We start from the raw sequence: 17,616 nt of genomic DNA, 5'->3' as shown, positions 1-17,616 counted from the left end.
ACAACAGTTTCTGAGATCTAGGCCCCTAGAGTTATCGGTCCTTTGAAAAGGGAACTATGAAAAATAATGACAGTTGGCAGCCTTTTTCCCTTAATGCAAGAAATATATTCTACCTGGCTGGCATCATGAAATTAATGAATTCACTCCTAACAAATAGAATCAGCACAAATGCTATAACTAAATCTAGTTTACTGTCTATTCATTTAATACACAACTGAATGATTTCAAAATATTCAATGGTCAATTTAAAAATTCCAAATTCAGAGTGTGAAAAATAGTCCACTATTTATTTTAAGCTGTACCCCCAGATCCTTCTTGTTACCTTGATGTCTCAAAATGATCTAGACGAAAGCTAGAAGGATATCAAAGCTTATTTGTATGTTGTTTACACTCTGCTTCCTAATCACATACTGAAGCAATGGATAGTTCCTACTTAAACTTGGTAAAAACCTAAAGAAAACTAAACTTACTGCTTCTGTTATACACAATTCCTAATCATTTCATATAATTTTAAAATGATAAAAATTTTCTCCAGTAAACATATTCATGTTATTATTGTTATTGCATAAAAACAAAGTGTCCACTTTCTATAAACACTAACTTCTCACTGCAAGAGAGCACCTTACAATTCTCAACACAAAAATTTCTGGAAATAAACTCGACATTTGGCCCTATAATCTTAAGTCACAACATTTCTCATCAGGATGATTAATCTTTACGAAAAGGCAGGAAAACAAGACAGAGCCACCCACTTTGACATTTTCATTCTTCGAAAAAAAAAATCCCAATCTAGTTCATGAACTAGAACCATCACTTATAAAAAGTATGCAATCCATCAAGAGTACTTTTTGATTTTAAGATTAACAAGATCATTATCTTTCCTATTCTTTGCACTGAGAAAACTGTACTGACCTTATAAAGTGGTTCTAGCTTAGTTTTACTTAGAAATCTGATAAACCTTTGCCCAGGAACCAACCAACCTTTAATAACAAGGTTACTTCATTTTTTCTTTTCCAGCTTACTTGAGAAAATATAAACAATGTATAACATCTAAAGTAACCTACTCCATTGATTTATACAGGCCTCATTTTTGTCCAACCTTGCTACATCCATGGATTGTAGAGTGGAAAGTTTGTATTTTTCAACTAAGATAACAAGCATCCTACAGCTGTTTTAAGCCAGTCTTGAGTGTGCATGCATGTGTGTCTACATGTACGCATGCTCAGGGAGTAAAGCAGAAGCACCACTGTGGTCATGTGGAACCGGAGAGAGGAAGACGAGGGCTGAACAAGCAGGAAGAGGCTTTCCTGCAGGCGCAGGGAGCTCACTGCTGGCTGCAGGCAAAGCTTGAACCTGAAAGAAGCCAAATCTGCACTGATTCTTAAGGATGTGGGTTTGCTGGCTTTCTCTCCTTATTTTTTTCCCTCCCTTCTAAACAGCTTAGGTAGGGAGTAAATCAGCTCTAACTCTGAGAAATCTTTGCTCTAGAGAAAAGAAGAGAGTATTAAATTAATGATTCAAGGTGAGTTATGAGAAGGGGAATCACTCCAAGATAGGGATGGGTGAAGATGGGGAAGGAATATGAATGTGGGAGGGCAAGCCGAGCGAGAAGTGTAGGGAAGCAAAAGAAAGAGGGAGCTGAGAAAAAAAATAGTCTGGAAACTAAGCGGATAGAATAACCAACTTGTCCATTAACATAATCCATTCACCTGTGTTATTTTTTCTATGCCCTGGAAGTTGTGCTTTTCAAAATGTTCCGCTATATTTAGGAAGGTGTGACGCTCCAGGTAGCAGCAATTACTGAGGACTATCAAAAGCCGCTGTTCCTAAAAACAAAGCAAATGTTTAGAAAATCACATTTATGTATCTAATCGAGAGTCTAACAGCACTTATCACTCATTAAATTTAATTATTACGTCTTGGTGTTTATCAACTTCAACACTTTGTTTTTCTTGGCTGCTTCTTTCCCAATATTAACAGAGAAACATAATACAATTCTATAATTTCACTTACTGCTCGTTATCACATAATACACTAACGAGTCAAATAATGTTCCCTTTGAAATTTAACAGCTGTATGGAAAAACATTGATGAAACACAGTTAACTAGTAAAGTAGGATCAGCTGTTGTTCTTTTGAAAGGGGGTTCTACTTTGTCATTCTACTTAATACTTTGTGCACAAAAAAATCTATAAATAGATATTTTAAAATAATTACAAAAATGTATAAACTCTTAGAAATTAATTTATAAATTTTCATAACTTGGAAGAGAATTAAAATGCCATCCGTATGTTGTGATCCTTCGAAACCTTTGGGTCTCCACGGCTTTTTTTATGTAGAACAGTCTGCCTCTTATGGGGAGTGGGGGACAGAGGAGAGGGGACTCCCCCAGTGTCGGTCATGGAGAGAGTTGGAGCCCACATTCCACAATCTCCAGGGTTCTAGCCGCTTAAAGTAACTTCTTATCAAAATTACCAGAACCCAGTGCTGATGCATAAAACATCCTTTTACAGTTCAGAAGAACTATTTTATAAATAAAATTCCAGGAACGGCCTTTGTCACTGCCGCTGTGGCTCACTGAGAGCACGTTCCCCGGGCTCCTCAGGTGTGGGAGAGAGTATTCTCTGGAACAACTGTGACTAATTTAGGGTCTTGATTTAAGATCCCTTGACTAAAAGCTAAGGCAAAAACCACTTTCCAGGAAAAGTTCTCACCCATATTTTGCTCACTGTTTTGTATATAATCAAATAACCCACGTTAAAGTCAATAAAATAAGTGTGGAAATAAACAGGTCTCAGTTCTCTGAGGTACAGGAACCACTGAGGAACTACATATACTCTGTGAGCTCAACTGCCAAGCATAGCTTTTCATCTCCCCAAAACTTCATTTTGCTCATCAAATTTTTTGAAACTTTCTCAATTTCTTTATTTTAAATGTTCCTAACTTTATTTCTGGCAGAGCGTAGCCTTATCCACTGCCTCTCTTGGTCATCAATAAATATAATTAAAAGGCCAAGGAATTATTAAAGTACCTTTGAACAAATGAAAGGTTGTTAACGGCCCTGAATTAACCTATGGATGGGAAATGGAGTATAAAACAAGGTAAATAGGGCTACGGCATGTATCCTACTGCACATTTTGTGAAGAAATGGCAAGTGAGAGAGCCAAAGAGCAAGCAGTGAACGCCCTGGAGAGGGCGCAGGCGAGGCTGGGGGAAAGGAGGCCACATCCGCTCTTGTGTGGAGTTCCCGTTCTGTGGTCCTTGTAAAGTACATGAAATAAAGTCAATGTAATGTTTCATCAGCCACTCTAAACATGCTGCACCCTTCAAAAATCTCAGCTGGTTTCTCAGTTATAAAAGAAATCCTTAGTCACTTTTCCTTCAAGAGTCTGCCTCCAAACATCAGCCTCATCTCAGAGTCCATCTGGGCCTGGCGCCCGTTCTCTGCCCTGTTAATTGACTCTCTTTGGCTGATTTTTCTCATTGTAAATGAATAACTATTTGAGTGACTTAAAATCTTACTCTCAATAATTGTTTTTTTCCTCAAATCTAACCAATCAGAAAAATTAAAGTGGGAAGAACTGAACAAATCAAATAGTCAAATTCTTAAACTTGGACGACTAATCAAAAGCTTATCAACAACTCAGATGAATACATGTGTTTGAAAAAAACCACTCAACCCATCAAACAGAGGACTTGCAGAGCAAAGACTATGGCCTTATGTATTATTTCAGTTATTCCTTATAGAATCCTTCTGAGACACAAGCATTACCACCCCAACTTTGTCCAGGAGAAAACTGGACATGCTCAGTGACATGTCCAACGTTATTCACTTAGTAAGAAGGAGACCAGGAAGTGAACCAGTCTTTTGACTCTAAACCTAGACCTTTCTTACCATAACTGCATCTCTGCTGGGTAAGAGAACAAGACCCTAAGAAGGTCTCAATAATCTGCACCAAATCTAATGAGATATCAGCCAATGGTAAAAAAAAAAAAAAACACAACCCAGGAACTGAATTTGGGACCGAAGGAACAATTTTTGGAAAGTAAAGTGGGAGAGATAAGTCATGTGACTAGCAGAACCAAGGATGAAACGCTTGGGGTTTTAGTTGACAGTAAGGTCAGTGTGAGTCAACAGAGATGTAACTTAAATGTGTCGTTCTGGCTGCTTCACAGTAATCAGGGTCACATGGGAGTCCTGCTCCACCCCTGAAGGAGGACAGAAGTAGACTCAGGAGAATCACCACCACACCAAAGGGCTGCAAGCTCATCAGCTGGGAGACACCTCAACAATTTAGGGTGTTCGCTGGGGAAGGGAAGATTCTGAGGGCACACAGCAGCTGTTTTCAAACGGTGGAAAGATTATCATGTAGAAATTGGGCTTGTTCGAAAACAGCACAGTTAGCAAGATGGCTGGCAAGGTCTTCCTTAACTTAGAAGGATCTTTAGTCCACGTCTTTCTCTAGCTCTCTTTCTGTGCTCACAGCGGAAAGAATGGTTTAAACTCACCACGTTGACTTCCTCAGCTCCTAGTCGCTCTTGACCCAGTGCAGTCAGACGGCCCCTTTGGAGGTCCTCTGGGGTAGTTCTCCCACTGTCACACATAGCCTCCTAACTGCCATGCCCACGAGGCTCCAGTTTTCATCTGACGCAACCTGATCCTCCGTCAGTATGCGATACCATTAAATATTCCTCTGTTTAAATGCTCTTGTCTATCTCAAGAAAAGTGCTCTATCTGGATGCTGTTCTCTCTCTCTCTGATTATTCCTTTTCAAGAATCTTCAAAGCTCTCTGCTTCTGGTCACCCCTTACATACTGGTACCCCAACCTTATTTTGATATATTTGGTCCTCCTCTCATTCTACGAGTATTTTCCCTAGTACTCTCACTCACTCCCAGGTCTTATAATACACTTACACACTGCTGATTCACAAATCTCTATCTAGATTTCTCTCCGGGGACCAGACAAGTATATCCAATCACCCACAAGAAATCTCCACCTGAATGTCACTCATTCAACACATTTGGTCCCAAACTGAATTTTTAATCTTCCTTTAGAACATTTTTCTTCCTGAATTCTATCAATGCTACCATTATCTACCTAGTCATCCAAGTAATTAAAGCTAGAATAGTTTTTTTTAAAAAAATTACTTTGATTAAACTATCCTTTTCCTAATATAACAAATCCCTTATTTAGGAACTCATAATAATTGTGGAAATGATGTAGGGCAGGAAATTTAGGTCACATATTTTCTTTCTTGAGAGATACAATCACATACCTACACACACATCCTTCAAGCTAATGACAAATCAGAAGGGGTATTATTTTTTTAAGGTAGCTGGGGTTTGGATTTCAACAGCTGAACTTATACATGTGATAAAGTATGTGTGTGAATCATCCCTAATTACAAGTATATGTTAAAAAACATGTGTGTGTATATATATAAAAGGTGGTTTGGTTTGGTTTTTGCCCTGGAACTTGTGTCCAAATAAAATGCTATTAGGGAATTCATAGAAATAAAACAGAGAAAAGCAGAACTTCTCGGGTTAAGGAGGAAAAATGTGGGGAGAAGGGCATCTGTCCTTTGCATCCTCACCCAGGGAACCACCAGGGCATCTGTTTCCCACTCAAGGGCCTGCGGGATGCATGGAACTACTTAAGCTCAACTTCAGCTAAACAGTGTTTAAGTGTGGAATACATATAAAGTTACATTTTTATTAAAATTTTCACAAAACAAAACATAGCTTCAGGGTAGAGAGTAGTATGCCACAGCCGCAGCCAAAGTAATTTAGACTGACTTATGAAACAGTCATTATACAGTTTTAAAACGACATGTTTTACTTTCTATTTATCATCTAATTATTTATCATCTTACCGAAGTCAAACTAATGTCTTCATGGATACTTCCAAACAAATCAGGAGAAGAAACATCCATGGAAAGACTGAATATAGAAGCAAGTAAGAGAATAGTTACAATCAAAGCAGTAAAATAAAAAACGCTAATATAATGTTATATGTCAATTATACCGCAATTTAAAAAAAACTGCTGTGAACCCATTTGGTCTTAAAAGCTTTTGGTCAAAAATTACACAACTTTCTGTTAAGTTTTTTATATTTAATAATTAACAGTTCAAAGTGGACACTATGGAGTGTCTATTAACATAGGCCATATGAAATTTGCTTTCGGATCTTCCCAATATTGACTTAGCAGGAATTCTTTTCTTTAAACTTAACCAACTGATTTTAGAATTCCTATGGAAGACTGAGTAGATGAAAATATCAAATAATATTTCAAAGTAGAGAAGCAATAAAAGGAAACTAATCTGAAAAACATTAAAAAATAAACTAATGATAAAATGACACAAACTGATAGAAAATATATATGAATAAAAGAAACAAGATAAAGTTCAGAAATACGTTGCACCAAATATTATAATTCAATGATGTATGAAACAGAAATTGTAACAAAACAATAAGGAAAGATTTACTTAACCAGTAACATAAGGGAACTGATTAACAATACACATTCCTGGTAGATTAATGTGGTAAATTAATTTTAAACATATAAAACCAAATCAAAGAAAAATTAGAATAATTAAATATTTATTAGGACTCAGAGAGGTGACAGTCTTACATACTGAGAGGCAAAAACCAATACCAAGAAACAGACAAACACGGAGAAATCCTCAAATTGTCAATTATAGATTTAAGAGGCGTCTATTTAGCATCATCTGTGTCAGAGCATAAAACTTAAGTGCACAGAAGTTAAGCGTGTCAAATATCATTCAGAAAAACTGGATTTTTGAGAAGTCCTATAGAACAGCATTATGAAAGAATTATCACATGGTTTTGCAAATATCAAAACATCAAGCTATCCTCTGGAGCTCAAATGAGTAAGCCTGACCCAGACTTAAAAATCCTACTAACATAGTCTGTAACAAGAGTATCGCTGCCATCCTCTAACACTAGAATTACAGAAGTTACCAAGTAGGAACTAACTACCTACTTTAATTTCCTACTTTACTACTTATAAAACTTGTCTCTTTGGATAAGCAGTAAGCTAGTCAATTATGTGTTCAGTGTGCTATCATGTTGCCAGTAATGCTGAGTTCAGAAGATAAAGCAATTATGGAAAGAATATAGATCAAATATATAAATTATAACTTTAACATGAACAATCTATCTCTCTGATTGGAAATCTTAAGATATAACACCAACTAGTCTACACTTTGTTAACACTTCTACGTGTGCAATGAGATTGACTTCAGTTCTACTCACTGTGCAGTATCTACATCAGCATCAGGCTTGGCGCTCAATTGTTCTAGACAGTGTACAAAAATCTAAGTCAAAAACAACAAGTGTCAGTGATATGAACTCTTAGACTCTAACCTATTTGGACATTAAAAATAATTTTACATAGGGGCCGGCCTGGTGGCACAATGGTTACGTTCGTGTGTTCCACTTCAGCACTATGGGGTTCATGGGTTTGGATCCCAGGCACAGACCTAGTACCACTCATCAAGCCACAGTGTGGTGGCATCCCACATAAAATAGAGGAAGAATGGCAGAGATGTTAGCTCAGGACCAATCTTCCTCATACACACACAAAAATAATAATTTTATATAAATAAAAAAACAGAAATATATATCCAGGGGCTGGCCCCGTGGCCGAGTGGTTAAGTTTGCTGCAGGCGGCCCAGTATTTCGTTGGTTCGAATCCTGGGCGTGGACATGGCACTGCTCATCAAACCACGCTGAGGCAGCGTCCCACATGCCACAACTAGAAGGACCTACAACGAAGAATATACAACTATGTACCGGGGGACTTTGGGGAGAAAAAGGAAAAAAAAAAGAAATATCCTGTAAGTGGTATACATGCATGCATATCTCCCATAAGTGACAGAGCATATACTCCACCAATGTACATCACATGAGTGACAGAAAATTAAAGTCACCTGCGTTTTGATTCAATTATTAAGTTCTTGAATATATTTTAGGAAGAAGACCTTATCCTTTCTCTCATTCACTCACTCACATGCTCAACTTTATGTCCCCATAAAATACTGGTCCCAATCACAGAACTTTATGCTACAAATATGATATAAACAATTATCATGTCACTTAATCTGTGCTCTAACAAAAATAGATACAAAGTATCAAGAGAACACAGAAAGGGGAGCATAATATAAATGAAATATTGGAGCATTGCTAAAACAAGTTGGAATTAACCTTACCTGGAACGTTATTTATTTTGTTATCTTACTTACCACAAACTATTATGTACTCAGACAAAAAGGAAAAAGAACACATATTTAACATATGTTGCACCATATATTATAAGTAGGAGGGGTTGACTAATAATTTGCAGCCCTCCAGGCTTCAGGCCATCAGTGCTTTTACATGTTACCTGCATGATATGGATGCTTAGTTGGCAAACCTCCTCCTGTGTTTTAGGTTGTTGAAAGACCTGTAAGGAAGAATTTTGATGAAAATTTTGGGACTTAGCTAAGAAAACAAAATTTTTGTTTACAAAGTTTGATATAAAAAATTAACACATGGCAAACTCCTTCCAGTGTGGGTAACCTTTCTATGAAAAGGGACAGGAGTGGGACCTGGCCTATGGGAGGTGTTTCTTCTGCCTGTAGTGGTCCCGGCCTGGGAAGACACTGGCACGGCACTGCCTGACCACACCCAGGTTGCCATGCTCTGTCTGTGAGTGTTAGCAGTGCAAGCTCTCTGCCGACAACACTTAACGCTCACATTGTAACTTCCTTCAGCCAATCTCAGAACTAACACATCAAGGGCCCATGTAGGGGGCAAGCAAGCAGTCAGGGGAAAAAGCTCTTGTGCTGGAATGACTCAAAAATCTACAACCGTGATTCCCAAGGGTTCCCTGGAAAAGTTTACAACAGAGTTTGAACATAAGAGAAACTTACACTGGCTTCTCCAGGCTTGCACTCTAGAACGCCTTTGAGTGACTGCAGAGAACGCACAATGCACTGCTCAAACTGACACGGCTGAAGGAAAAACATGGGCATCTTAAAATGGAAAATAACCATTGATTATTAAGACACTTAACACAAGCGAGTATGGCCCAAGACTCAATTTTCCAGATTTATGGAAGGGAACAGAGACGCCAATCATCTGACAATCTCCTAGGCACTAAGATTTACATTTGGCATGTTCTGCACTCGGTATTTAGAAAATGGGTGAATCTTAAGACTCTCAAATACATCTAATTCAACCAGAACAGAAGTCAGGTATAACTAAAATGTTTCTTCAAAACTCTAGTCTTCTAAGAGGCAAATGACATGCTGAAGAGCAGATACAACAAGTTTCTATAGTAAACGCTATTTCCAGGGTGCGTTCTGGGACGAGCTCACTCTCCAAGATCTTCCACATCTCTGGTACTGTTCAACAAAATTGAATGTTAGTAATCATGATCCAGAGGAGGTCCAAGGTCTTTAATTCAAAAAAGTCATTACAGTCATTTTCTATATACATTGTCAGAAAATGAAACTTGAAAATATGTCCAACAAATGGCATTCAAAGTAAGTTTAAATGAATCCTGACTGTATTTAAGGTTTTACTTTGTGCCAGGCATACCCTAGGTGATGGGGATATCAGAATAAGACAGACAGAGTTCTCATTAAGCGCATATTCTAGGGCAGGAGACACTATCACAACAGACAGTCAACAAAACCCTGACTTTTTACTAAAAAGAAAAACAAACTATAGAAATAAAATTAAGTGCAATTGCAAACCAGACAAAGCATTATGAAAAAACAAGTGAAAACTCAAGACAAAAATGGTGCTGGGGTGCCTGCTCTGACCAGGAGAGTCAAAGGCCTCCTGAGACAGGGAGGAGACGGAAGATGAGACCTGAAGGGCAAGAGGGGCTGGCGGGGAAGAAAAGGGAGCAGGGAGGCCTGCTGTGCACAGTCCCCCAGCGGGCCGAGCCCTCGCCAGGAGCCACAAGAAGAGCCAGCTGTGCTTCACAGCCAGCGGGGGCTCCCGGGCCGGAGGCCAGCTAAGGGGCTGGATCTCACGCAGGTGGTGGGCTGTGCACGGCACAGATTCACCAGCCCAGCTCTGTGTAAAACTCCACAGCAGAGCCTCTCCTCCATACAAGCTTCAGTGTTTTTTTTACTGAAGATCAATTTTTTTAAAAGTTTGGAAAAAAACTGAACAGAAGAAGGAGACACCTGTATACAAACAAAAAAAAGACAAGTTTATCTTCTTACAAAAAGGAACCCAGACAATTAAGGAAAGCTGAAACAGTGCCTCAACTTGAATGCCATTTTAATAATGCACTTTGAAGCCACCAGAGGGCACCATAAAGAATACTTGAAAGTAGAATTACCCAAAAAAAAAGAATATAGGATGAAATATCAACTGCACAGAAAGTATTTAAAGGGTCAAAACATTTGTTAGGCACCTGACCTTATCCAAACCACCTGCCTCATAAGGTATGACAATCTAAGATGTTAAAATGATAATAAGAGTAGGAATTAAATCCAAAATTCAACTGTGGGGGGCCGGGCCCATGGCCTAGTGGTTAAGTTCAGTATGCTCCGCTTTGGTGACCCAGGTCTGGTTCTCGGGCACAGACCTACCCTACTTGTTGGTGGCCATGCTGTGGCAGCAACCCATATACAAAACAGAGGAAGACTAGCAACAGATGTTAGCTCAGGGCCAATCTTCCTCAGAGGGAAAAAAAAATTCAACTGTGGGCAGTTAAATGTTGATGCTCATGTTGGTTATCTAGATTTCTTGCATTAAAACTTGGACTAGATTTCCTTATTTTCTTTTTATATCTATATTAATATAATAAATGGAAAGAGAACACTAGAGAGCCAAATGGGTAGTTTCAGCTAAACTGGGAGTAAATGACAGTCTGAACATCTACTATTTCTTTCTTCTAGAAAGACAGTCCTATCTCTGCACACCGTCAGTGAATCATCCACGTTAGCTGACTCTAAGGAGTTAAAGCAAACCATTCCAGTTCTTCTGAAAGAAAAAAATTCTCAGAATGATCCAAAGTGAAAAAAGGTAGAACAGATTTTCAGCATGAGAAGAAAACAGGATGCTTCAAAGAAGCTGCTTCAGAGCACTGCAGTCAGGTTTGAATTAGAGGTGATGTACCAGCTGAAAGAACCGTCATGAGGCACAGGCACCTTCATTTCTTTAACTGGATAAGAAACACTTTCCCAGCCCAGCAACATGTAAAGAAAAACACATTCTCATTTCAAACAAATGGGAGTGGTGCTATGGAAATGTCAAGAAAATATAAATCAGAGGTACATAATAATCTTTGACGCAATTTAAGGAATTGTTCAAAATCTAAGAATTTAGCAGATTTTACTTAGGTTAAAATATTAAAAGCTGGAACCTAGATGTTACTCTAACACTTATTCACCTTTTCTCTTAAGTGAGGCCCATGGTGAACAGCTAAAAATGTGGTCCAGTTCCAGTCTATTCTCCAAAGCGTCCAATTCGAGGGCCTGGCTAACACCAGGAGTGCAAGTTCCTGTGGGTCACTCATCCACAAGGTGCAGTGCGTGTAGTTGTCTGCCTCGCGTGTGTGAGACCAAACATGAAATTAGTTATTCTAGTGTTAGAGTTTCTAACGTCTGTAGTCAAACTTTAAATTGACTACAAAGAATTTTCTATAACAACCATTTCAGAGCATTTCAAAGGGGCTCATCTACTATAATCAAACAAACAACCTTACACTTGGCAGCCAGCACACAGGCACACACTTGGACACAGACATGGCAGCCAGCACACAGGCACACACTTGGACACAGACATGGCAGCTAGCACACAGGCGCACACACTGGGACACAGACATGGCAGCTAGCACAAAGGTGCACACACTGGGACACAGACGTGGCAGCCAGCACACAGGCACACACTGGGACACGGATATGGCAGCCAGCACACAGGCACACAGGCTGGGACATGGACGTGGCAGCCAGCACACAGGCACACACTCGGACATGGACATGGCAGCCAGCACACAGGCACTCACGCTGGGACACGGACGTGGCAGCCAGCACACAGGCACACACGCTGGGACACGGACGTGGCAGCCAGCACACAGGCACACACTGGGACACAGATGCGGCAGCCAGCACACAGGTGCACACGCTTGGACACGGACGCGGCAGCCAGCACACAGGCACACACGCTGGGACACGGACGCAGCAGCCAGCACACAGGCACACACGCTAGGACAAGGACGCGGCAGCCAGCACACATGCACACACTGGGACACAGATGCGGCAGCCAGCACACAGGCGCACAGACTAGGACACAGATGCGGCAGCTATCCCGGAAGCACATTCTGGACTGACTGTGTACAGGAAACATTAACCTAAAGAAGGATCTAAAGCAAACATGTATTTCATGGCTGAGTTTTGTTGAATGTCTGTCCTTGTTTTTTTAATGAAACATAAACCCTTACAAACAGCTCTGTTTTCTCAAATTGAATGTATACATTCTTTCCTTTGCACAAGATTGATCTGAAGGAGGTATCAGAAGCCAAGCATCAAGGTAACTCCTGCCTAATCTAGCCTGGCTTTCCCTGGGGCCAGCTCTCCAGCGTTGATGGGTCTGACCCTCGCCGGGGGCCGTCTTCCAGGCTTACTGCAATCATCAAGCAGGAGAGGGTTATAAGAAACAGCTGTGAAAACAGTCGGGCGTGACATAACCCTAAGGGATGATTATTATAGTGGCCCCAGTGCTACAAGTGTTAATTTAATAAATAAAAATCCTGTATATGGGTCGTTTCGTGTTTTATTCCACAGTGTCTCATTTAATCGTAACCAGTGACACTGCGAGTAAGCACTCTGCTGCTTCCTTAACTAGGGGCAGAGAAGTGAGTGGCTTCTTTAAGACTGCATGGCCATCAGGTGGCAGAACTAAGGACTGAACCTGAGTATGACTCTAAATCCAGTACATTTTCCTCTATACCAGTGCTGTCCAACAGAAGTTTAATGCAAGCCACAAACACAAGGCATATATGTAATTTTAGAATTTCCAGTAATCATATTAAGAAAACTAAAAGGAAAAAATTAATTTTAATATAATTTATGTAATGTAACATATCAAAATATTATTATTTCAATATGTAATCAATATAGAAAGTTGATATATTTTACATTCTTTCTTTTTGTACTGAGTCCTTGAAGTCTGGTGTGTATTTACAGGAGCCACATCTCAGGTCTGCTCCATACCTCCTTTCTCTAAATATTTAGTGTGACAGAATTAGTTATAGGATAGTTTGTATTTAAATACAAATAATTGTGAAAAATAGAATAAACCAAATAAGTTAAAGCAGATGGCCTCTATTTTATTAACAAAATAATTTTTATTAAAAAAATAAATAAAATAAGTAAATCCTTTAAAATATAATTATAATAGATGTGTTAAAAATAATACATTTCCCAGGGGCTGGCCCCATGGCCGAGTGGTTAAGTTCACGCGCTCCGCTGCAGGCAGCCCAGTGTTTCGTTGGTTTGAATCCTGGGCGCGGACACAGCACTGCTCATCAGGCCACGCTGAGGCAGCGTTCCACATGCCACAACTAGAAGGACCCACAACTAAGAATATACAACTATGCACTGGGGGGCTTTGGGGAGAAAAAGGAAAAAATAAAATCTTTAAAAAATAATAATAATAATACATTTCCCTAACTAATTTCAAGCATGATTTAATTTAGAAAAATTTGGAATTAGGCACTGCTATTTTAAACCACAGCATTACGTAAAGTAAGATACACTTATATATATATATATATATATATATACACTAACTTAAGAAAGAACCTGGAACTTTGGAGGAATAGAAGGAGAGAATTTCAACATGTCAAAAATTCCCCATCTCTCAAATGAAGACTGTTGATAAGAAGTACAGAAATGTGAGGAAATGAAGCAATATTACATGGGATCATTACTTCTCAACTGGACTCACCACTATTTTGTAAATTTGAGCAAATGAAAATCATTTTCTTCTAGTTTCTTTATCCACTAAATAGGTAGAAAATGCTAGTTGCCTCCCCAGAATTTTTCTTCTTCTTTTTTCTTACTAAAGTAAGATAGGAATTATTGGGACCAGCAATGTGCTCTGCTGAGAAACTAAATTTTTTCCAGGCTCTCTTGTAGGTAGGGGTGGGCACGTGAATAAATTCTGTCCAATTAGATGTAATTCTGTCCAATTAACTGTGGCTCCCGGGAAACTGTTGGACTTTTCTACCAACAGGAACAAGGCCATGATGGTTGGAACTGCAGTGGCCATCTTGTGATCATGAGGCCATCCTGTGACAGAAGCCATGCTAATGATCACAAAGAAGAAAGACAGAAGGAGCCCTGGACACTGAGTACACTGATTGCATGACTAAGCTGCCATGCACCAGCCCCGACTTCTTTAATGTGAGAGAAAAAGGAAATGGTCATCTTGTGTAAGTCACTTGATGTTTTAGATTGACAGCTGACTGTCAATCTTAACTGATACACCCACCTACAGGATTGTTGTGGGGATACATGAGAGAGACATGAAAACACAATAGATCATCCAAACTATTTTCAAAGGTATTTTGAGAACCTAAACGTCCCCTCTGAAACATGATGATTCCAGCATGAGCAGATCATGATCACAACTGCTGGCCTGACCTGTGACTGTGTCTGGAGAGGTGTGTTGTTGTTTGTTTAGTTTTGGCTTAGGGGCCAGCAATCGTATTTTTTCTATTCTGCTTTTCTGAAAAATTCAAGTGGCTGGCTAACTTAGAATTAAGCATAATCTATTAAAAAATGTAATGCAAACAAAAAAAGTAAGTTATACAAGATGAAGAAAGATCCCTCTAAAAGAAACCCACTGTTTTTATTAATTTTTAAATATCTGTGGTTAGATTTAATCAAAAATGCCCAAGAAGGAAGACTTTAAGAAGTGTATTTTTCTATTTCCAGGAACTATTTAGGGTTGCAATACAAAGAACATACGCTCCTTATTACTATAACAAATCATTTATTTTGAATATAATATACACTAATGATTAATCATTGAAAAGTATTTAAACTTACTAGAGAAGTCAGTCCTTCATTATCAACAATCCAATCTTCCTTTTCAGCTAATCTCTTTATTTCTACAGGGAAAACAAGCACACAAGTACTTTTTATTACTATTATCTCATCAAACTTTATAGAGATAAAAATCTATAAAGGTTATGGTTTGTAATTGCTTTATATAGGTTTGTAAAAACTTGGTGAAAGCAGGGACAGAATATAATTCTGGTAGACTCAAGGATTTAAATGTGTACTATTCACTAGATTTTTATAGTAAAACATTAATGTAAATCAAATTTTTTACTGCATTGCCCAATTTGGAGAATGCTAGGCTAGGTTTACTGACAACTTTAGACAATGATTGATTACTTTTTCAGCACTCTTGACAACATTAAACATGTACAAAGTAAGCTATACAATATTTTTTCCTAAAATTTCTGATGATTCTGTTCTAATCATATACATTCCAAACGACGGCAGTATGACTCAGGGTAAAGGAATGCCACACGTCCAAACCTTTAGCACTGCAGGCTGTCTCCGGTCCCTGAGGGGAGGAGGTGATAAATTATGAGGACATGGCTCAGTTTCTCACCTGGATTCCACTCCCCTTCCATTATACAGTGTCCCCAATTCCATACAGATATGACCTTCCTACTTAAAATCCTGATGCATCATTTATAACAAAGTCCTTAATTGTTTTTGAATATATTTAACACCCAAAGGGCTGCTTTGTAAAGATAATCTTTATTGTTTTTCATGATTGTATGTAAAAAATCTTGAAAAATTCTAAGAAGTATAAAGAAAATGAGCATCAGCTATAATTTCTACTACACAGAGAATTACTGTTAACAGTCTTTATGATTTTATATTGATAGTTATAAATTAAAATTTAAAAATACACATACATATTTTCAAAATTGGGATATTTAATATACATTTTATATCCTACTTAACATTTGCCATAAGGATGTTCTTATATCCTTAAAAATTTTTCAAGTATATCCATCTTAACTTCTGCATGGTCTGGCATCTCAAGTAAACAGATTTGGAAAGATATCCAAAAAAGAAAAAAGCTCTATTGGGCAGCTATAGATGATCTAAAATATTCATATTTTGGGGCCGGCCCAGTGGCATAGTAGTTAAGTCTGTGCCCTCCGCTTTAATGGCCTGGGGTTCACAGGTTTGGATCCCGGGTGTAGACCTGGCCCTGCTCGTCAGCCACACTGTTGAGGCATCCCATGTAGAATGGAAGAAGACTGGCACAGATGTTAGCTCAGTAACAATCTTCCTCAAGCAAAAAAAGGAAGATTGGCAACAGATGTTAGCTCAGGGCCAATCTTCTTACAAAAAAATAAATAAATAAAAGATTCGTATTTCTCTAAGAGCAATTTCCTCATTTTCAAGGTTTGGAAGCTGGAAAGCAATGGCATATTCAGATAATTGCTGTCTAGTACATCATCAATTTTTCTTAGCATACCTTCTGCTGTGTGTTGCAATGTGACCATCACACAACGTACTCGGAGATCCAAAATGAGATCCTGGATTGTCTGCAACATGTCATTAGGAATTTCGAGGGCAGTTAATGATTCATAAGTAAGCCTGTGAAACAAACACAACAAAACCAAAGTGAGGATAGTGGGATCTGGAAGCAATTCCCGTCATCATTTTGGCCATCCTATAATGATTCATTATGAAGCTTATAAGCTACAACATTATTTTGAAAACAAGGCGAACATAAGATCATAACAGGCATTATAATACAATAATAATTCTGAATTAATAAAAAAGATGCACATCCAGTATGACATTCTCATCAAACATAAGCACCAGGAAGGTCTAAGAGCTTAACTGCTAGATGATCTGTGGAAAAGACTGGAAGCAAAGGACACAGTCAAAGTCTTTGTTGAATGTATTAAAAATCATAGCCCATACTGAGGTCTTTCACTTTTTTTCAACAAAATAAGAAAGTATCTACCACTTTTCAGGAGAATGTGTCCACATGTACCTCATAGTCTGGATGACATGAGCAAGCCACTGTCCGGAGAGCTCAGACTTTCCCTCCCAGCCTCCGTGCTGCCTGGCTCCGCCCTCCGAGATGCTGAGTGGGAGCAGGGCTCCGCGGACCAGCTTCACAAGACAGTGCATGACTTCCTGAATCATTTTCTAGACAATAAGGAACAAGCAAACTGCATTAAAAGCCACTCGCTTGATTAAATCAATGAAAGGAATCTACCTGGACAATGACGAGGATCTTGAACATAGATAAAGTCTTCTGGTAACTTTGGTGGAGAAAATCCTGCCCTATAGAAAAGTCTGTATACTTATCCTTAACCTACCTTAAAATCATTCTGTCTGTGCCTTACATTCTTTGATCTTTCAATCTGGCCAGACCTCTCAGCAGTCTTAAAAATTAAAAAAAAAAAAAAAAAAAATTAGTTGTCGTTAGAAATAATTTATAAAAATGTGAAATGCTTTAGCATTGTATATAAAGAGAGCATGAAATATGGTTAATATCTGATTAAGAGAAATGTGTAAGAAATAATCTAACTAAA

At 38.6% G+C, this 17,616-nt stretch overlaps 1 protein-coding gene across 15 annotated transcripts in view; it reads right to left on the bottom strand.

Annotated features, from left to right (window-relative positions):
• Positions 1-17,616, bottom strand: part of EXOC2 (exocyst complex component 2) — a 203,072-nt gene that overhangs the window by 57,833 nt on the left and 127,623 nt on the right. For 12 of the 15 annotated variants that reach the window (XM_044773364.2, XM_070515744.1, XM_070515754.1 and 9 more), the window contains 9 exons: positions 17,401-17,466; positions 17,070-17,227; positions 16,542-16,663; positions 15,083-15,144; positions 8,936-9,016; positions 8,407-8,466; positions 7,278-7,339; positions 5,875-5,941; positions 1,710-1,826 (listed from right to left, as the gene is read on the bottom strand). In XM_044773364.2, the coding sequence (XP_044629299.1) occupies positions 1,710-1,826; positions 5,875-5,941; positions 7,278-7,339; positions 8,407-8,466; positions 8,936-9,016; positions 15,083-15,144; positions 16,542-16,663; positions 17,070-17,227; positions 17,401-17,466 (795 nt within the window). Of the gene's footprint in view, positions 1-1,709; positions 1,827-4,508; positions 4,655-5,874; positions 5,942-7,277; positions 7,340-8,406; positions 8,467-8,935; positions 9,017-15,082; positions 15,145-16,541; positions 16,664-17,069; positions 17,228-17,400; positions 17,467-17,616 lie in introns of those variants that run through there. The other 3 variants (XM_070515751.1, XM_070515752.1, XM_070515756.1) reach the window with 2 other exon arrangements.

The sequence above is a fragment of the Equus asinus genome, chromosome 8 (assembly GCF_041296235.1).
Source record: "Equus asinus isolate D_3611 breed Donkey chromosome 8, EquAss-T2T_v2, whole genome shotgun sequence".
Classification (NCBI taxonomy): Eukaryota; Metazoa; Chordata; class Mammalia; order Perissodactyla; family Equidae; genus Equus; species Equus asinus.
Note: the sequence above shows the minus strand (reverse complement) of the source record. Positions and strands in the feature narration are given on the sequence as shown.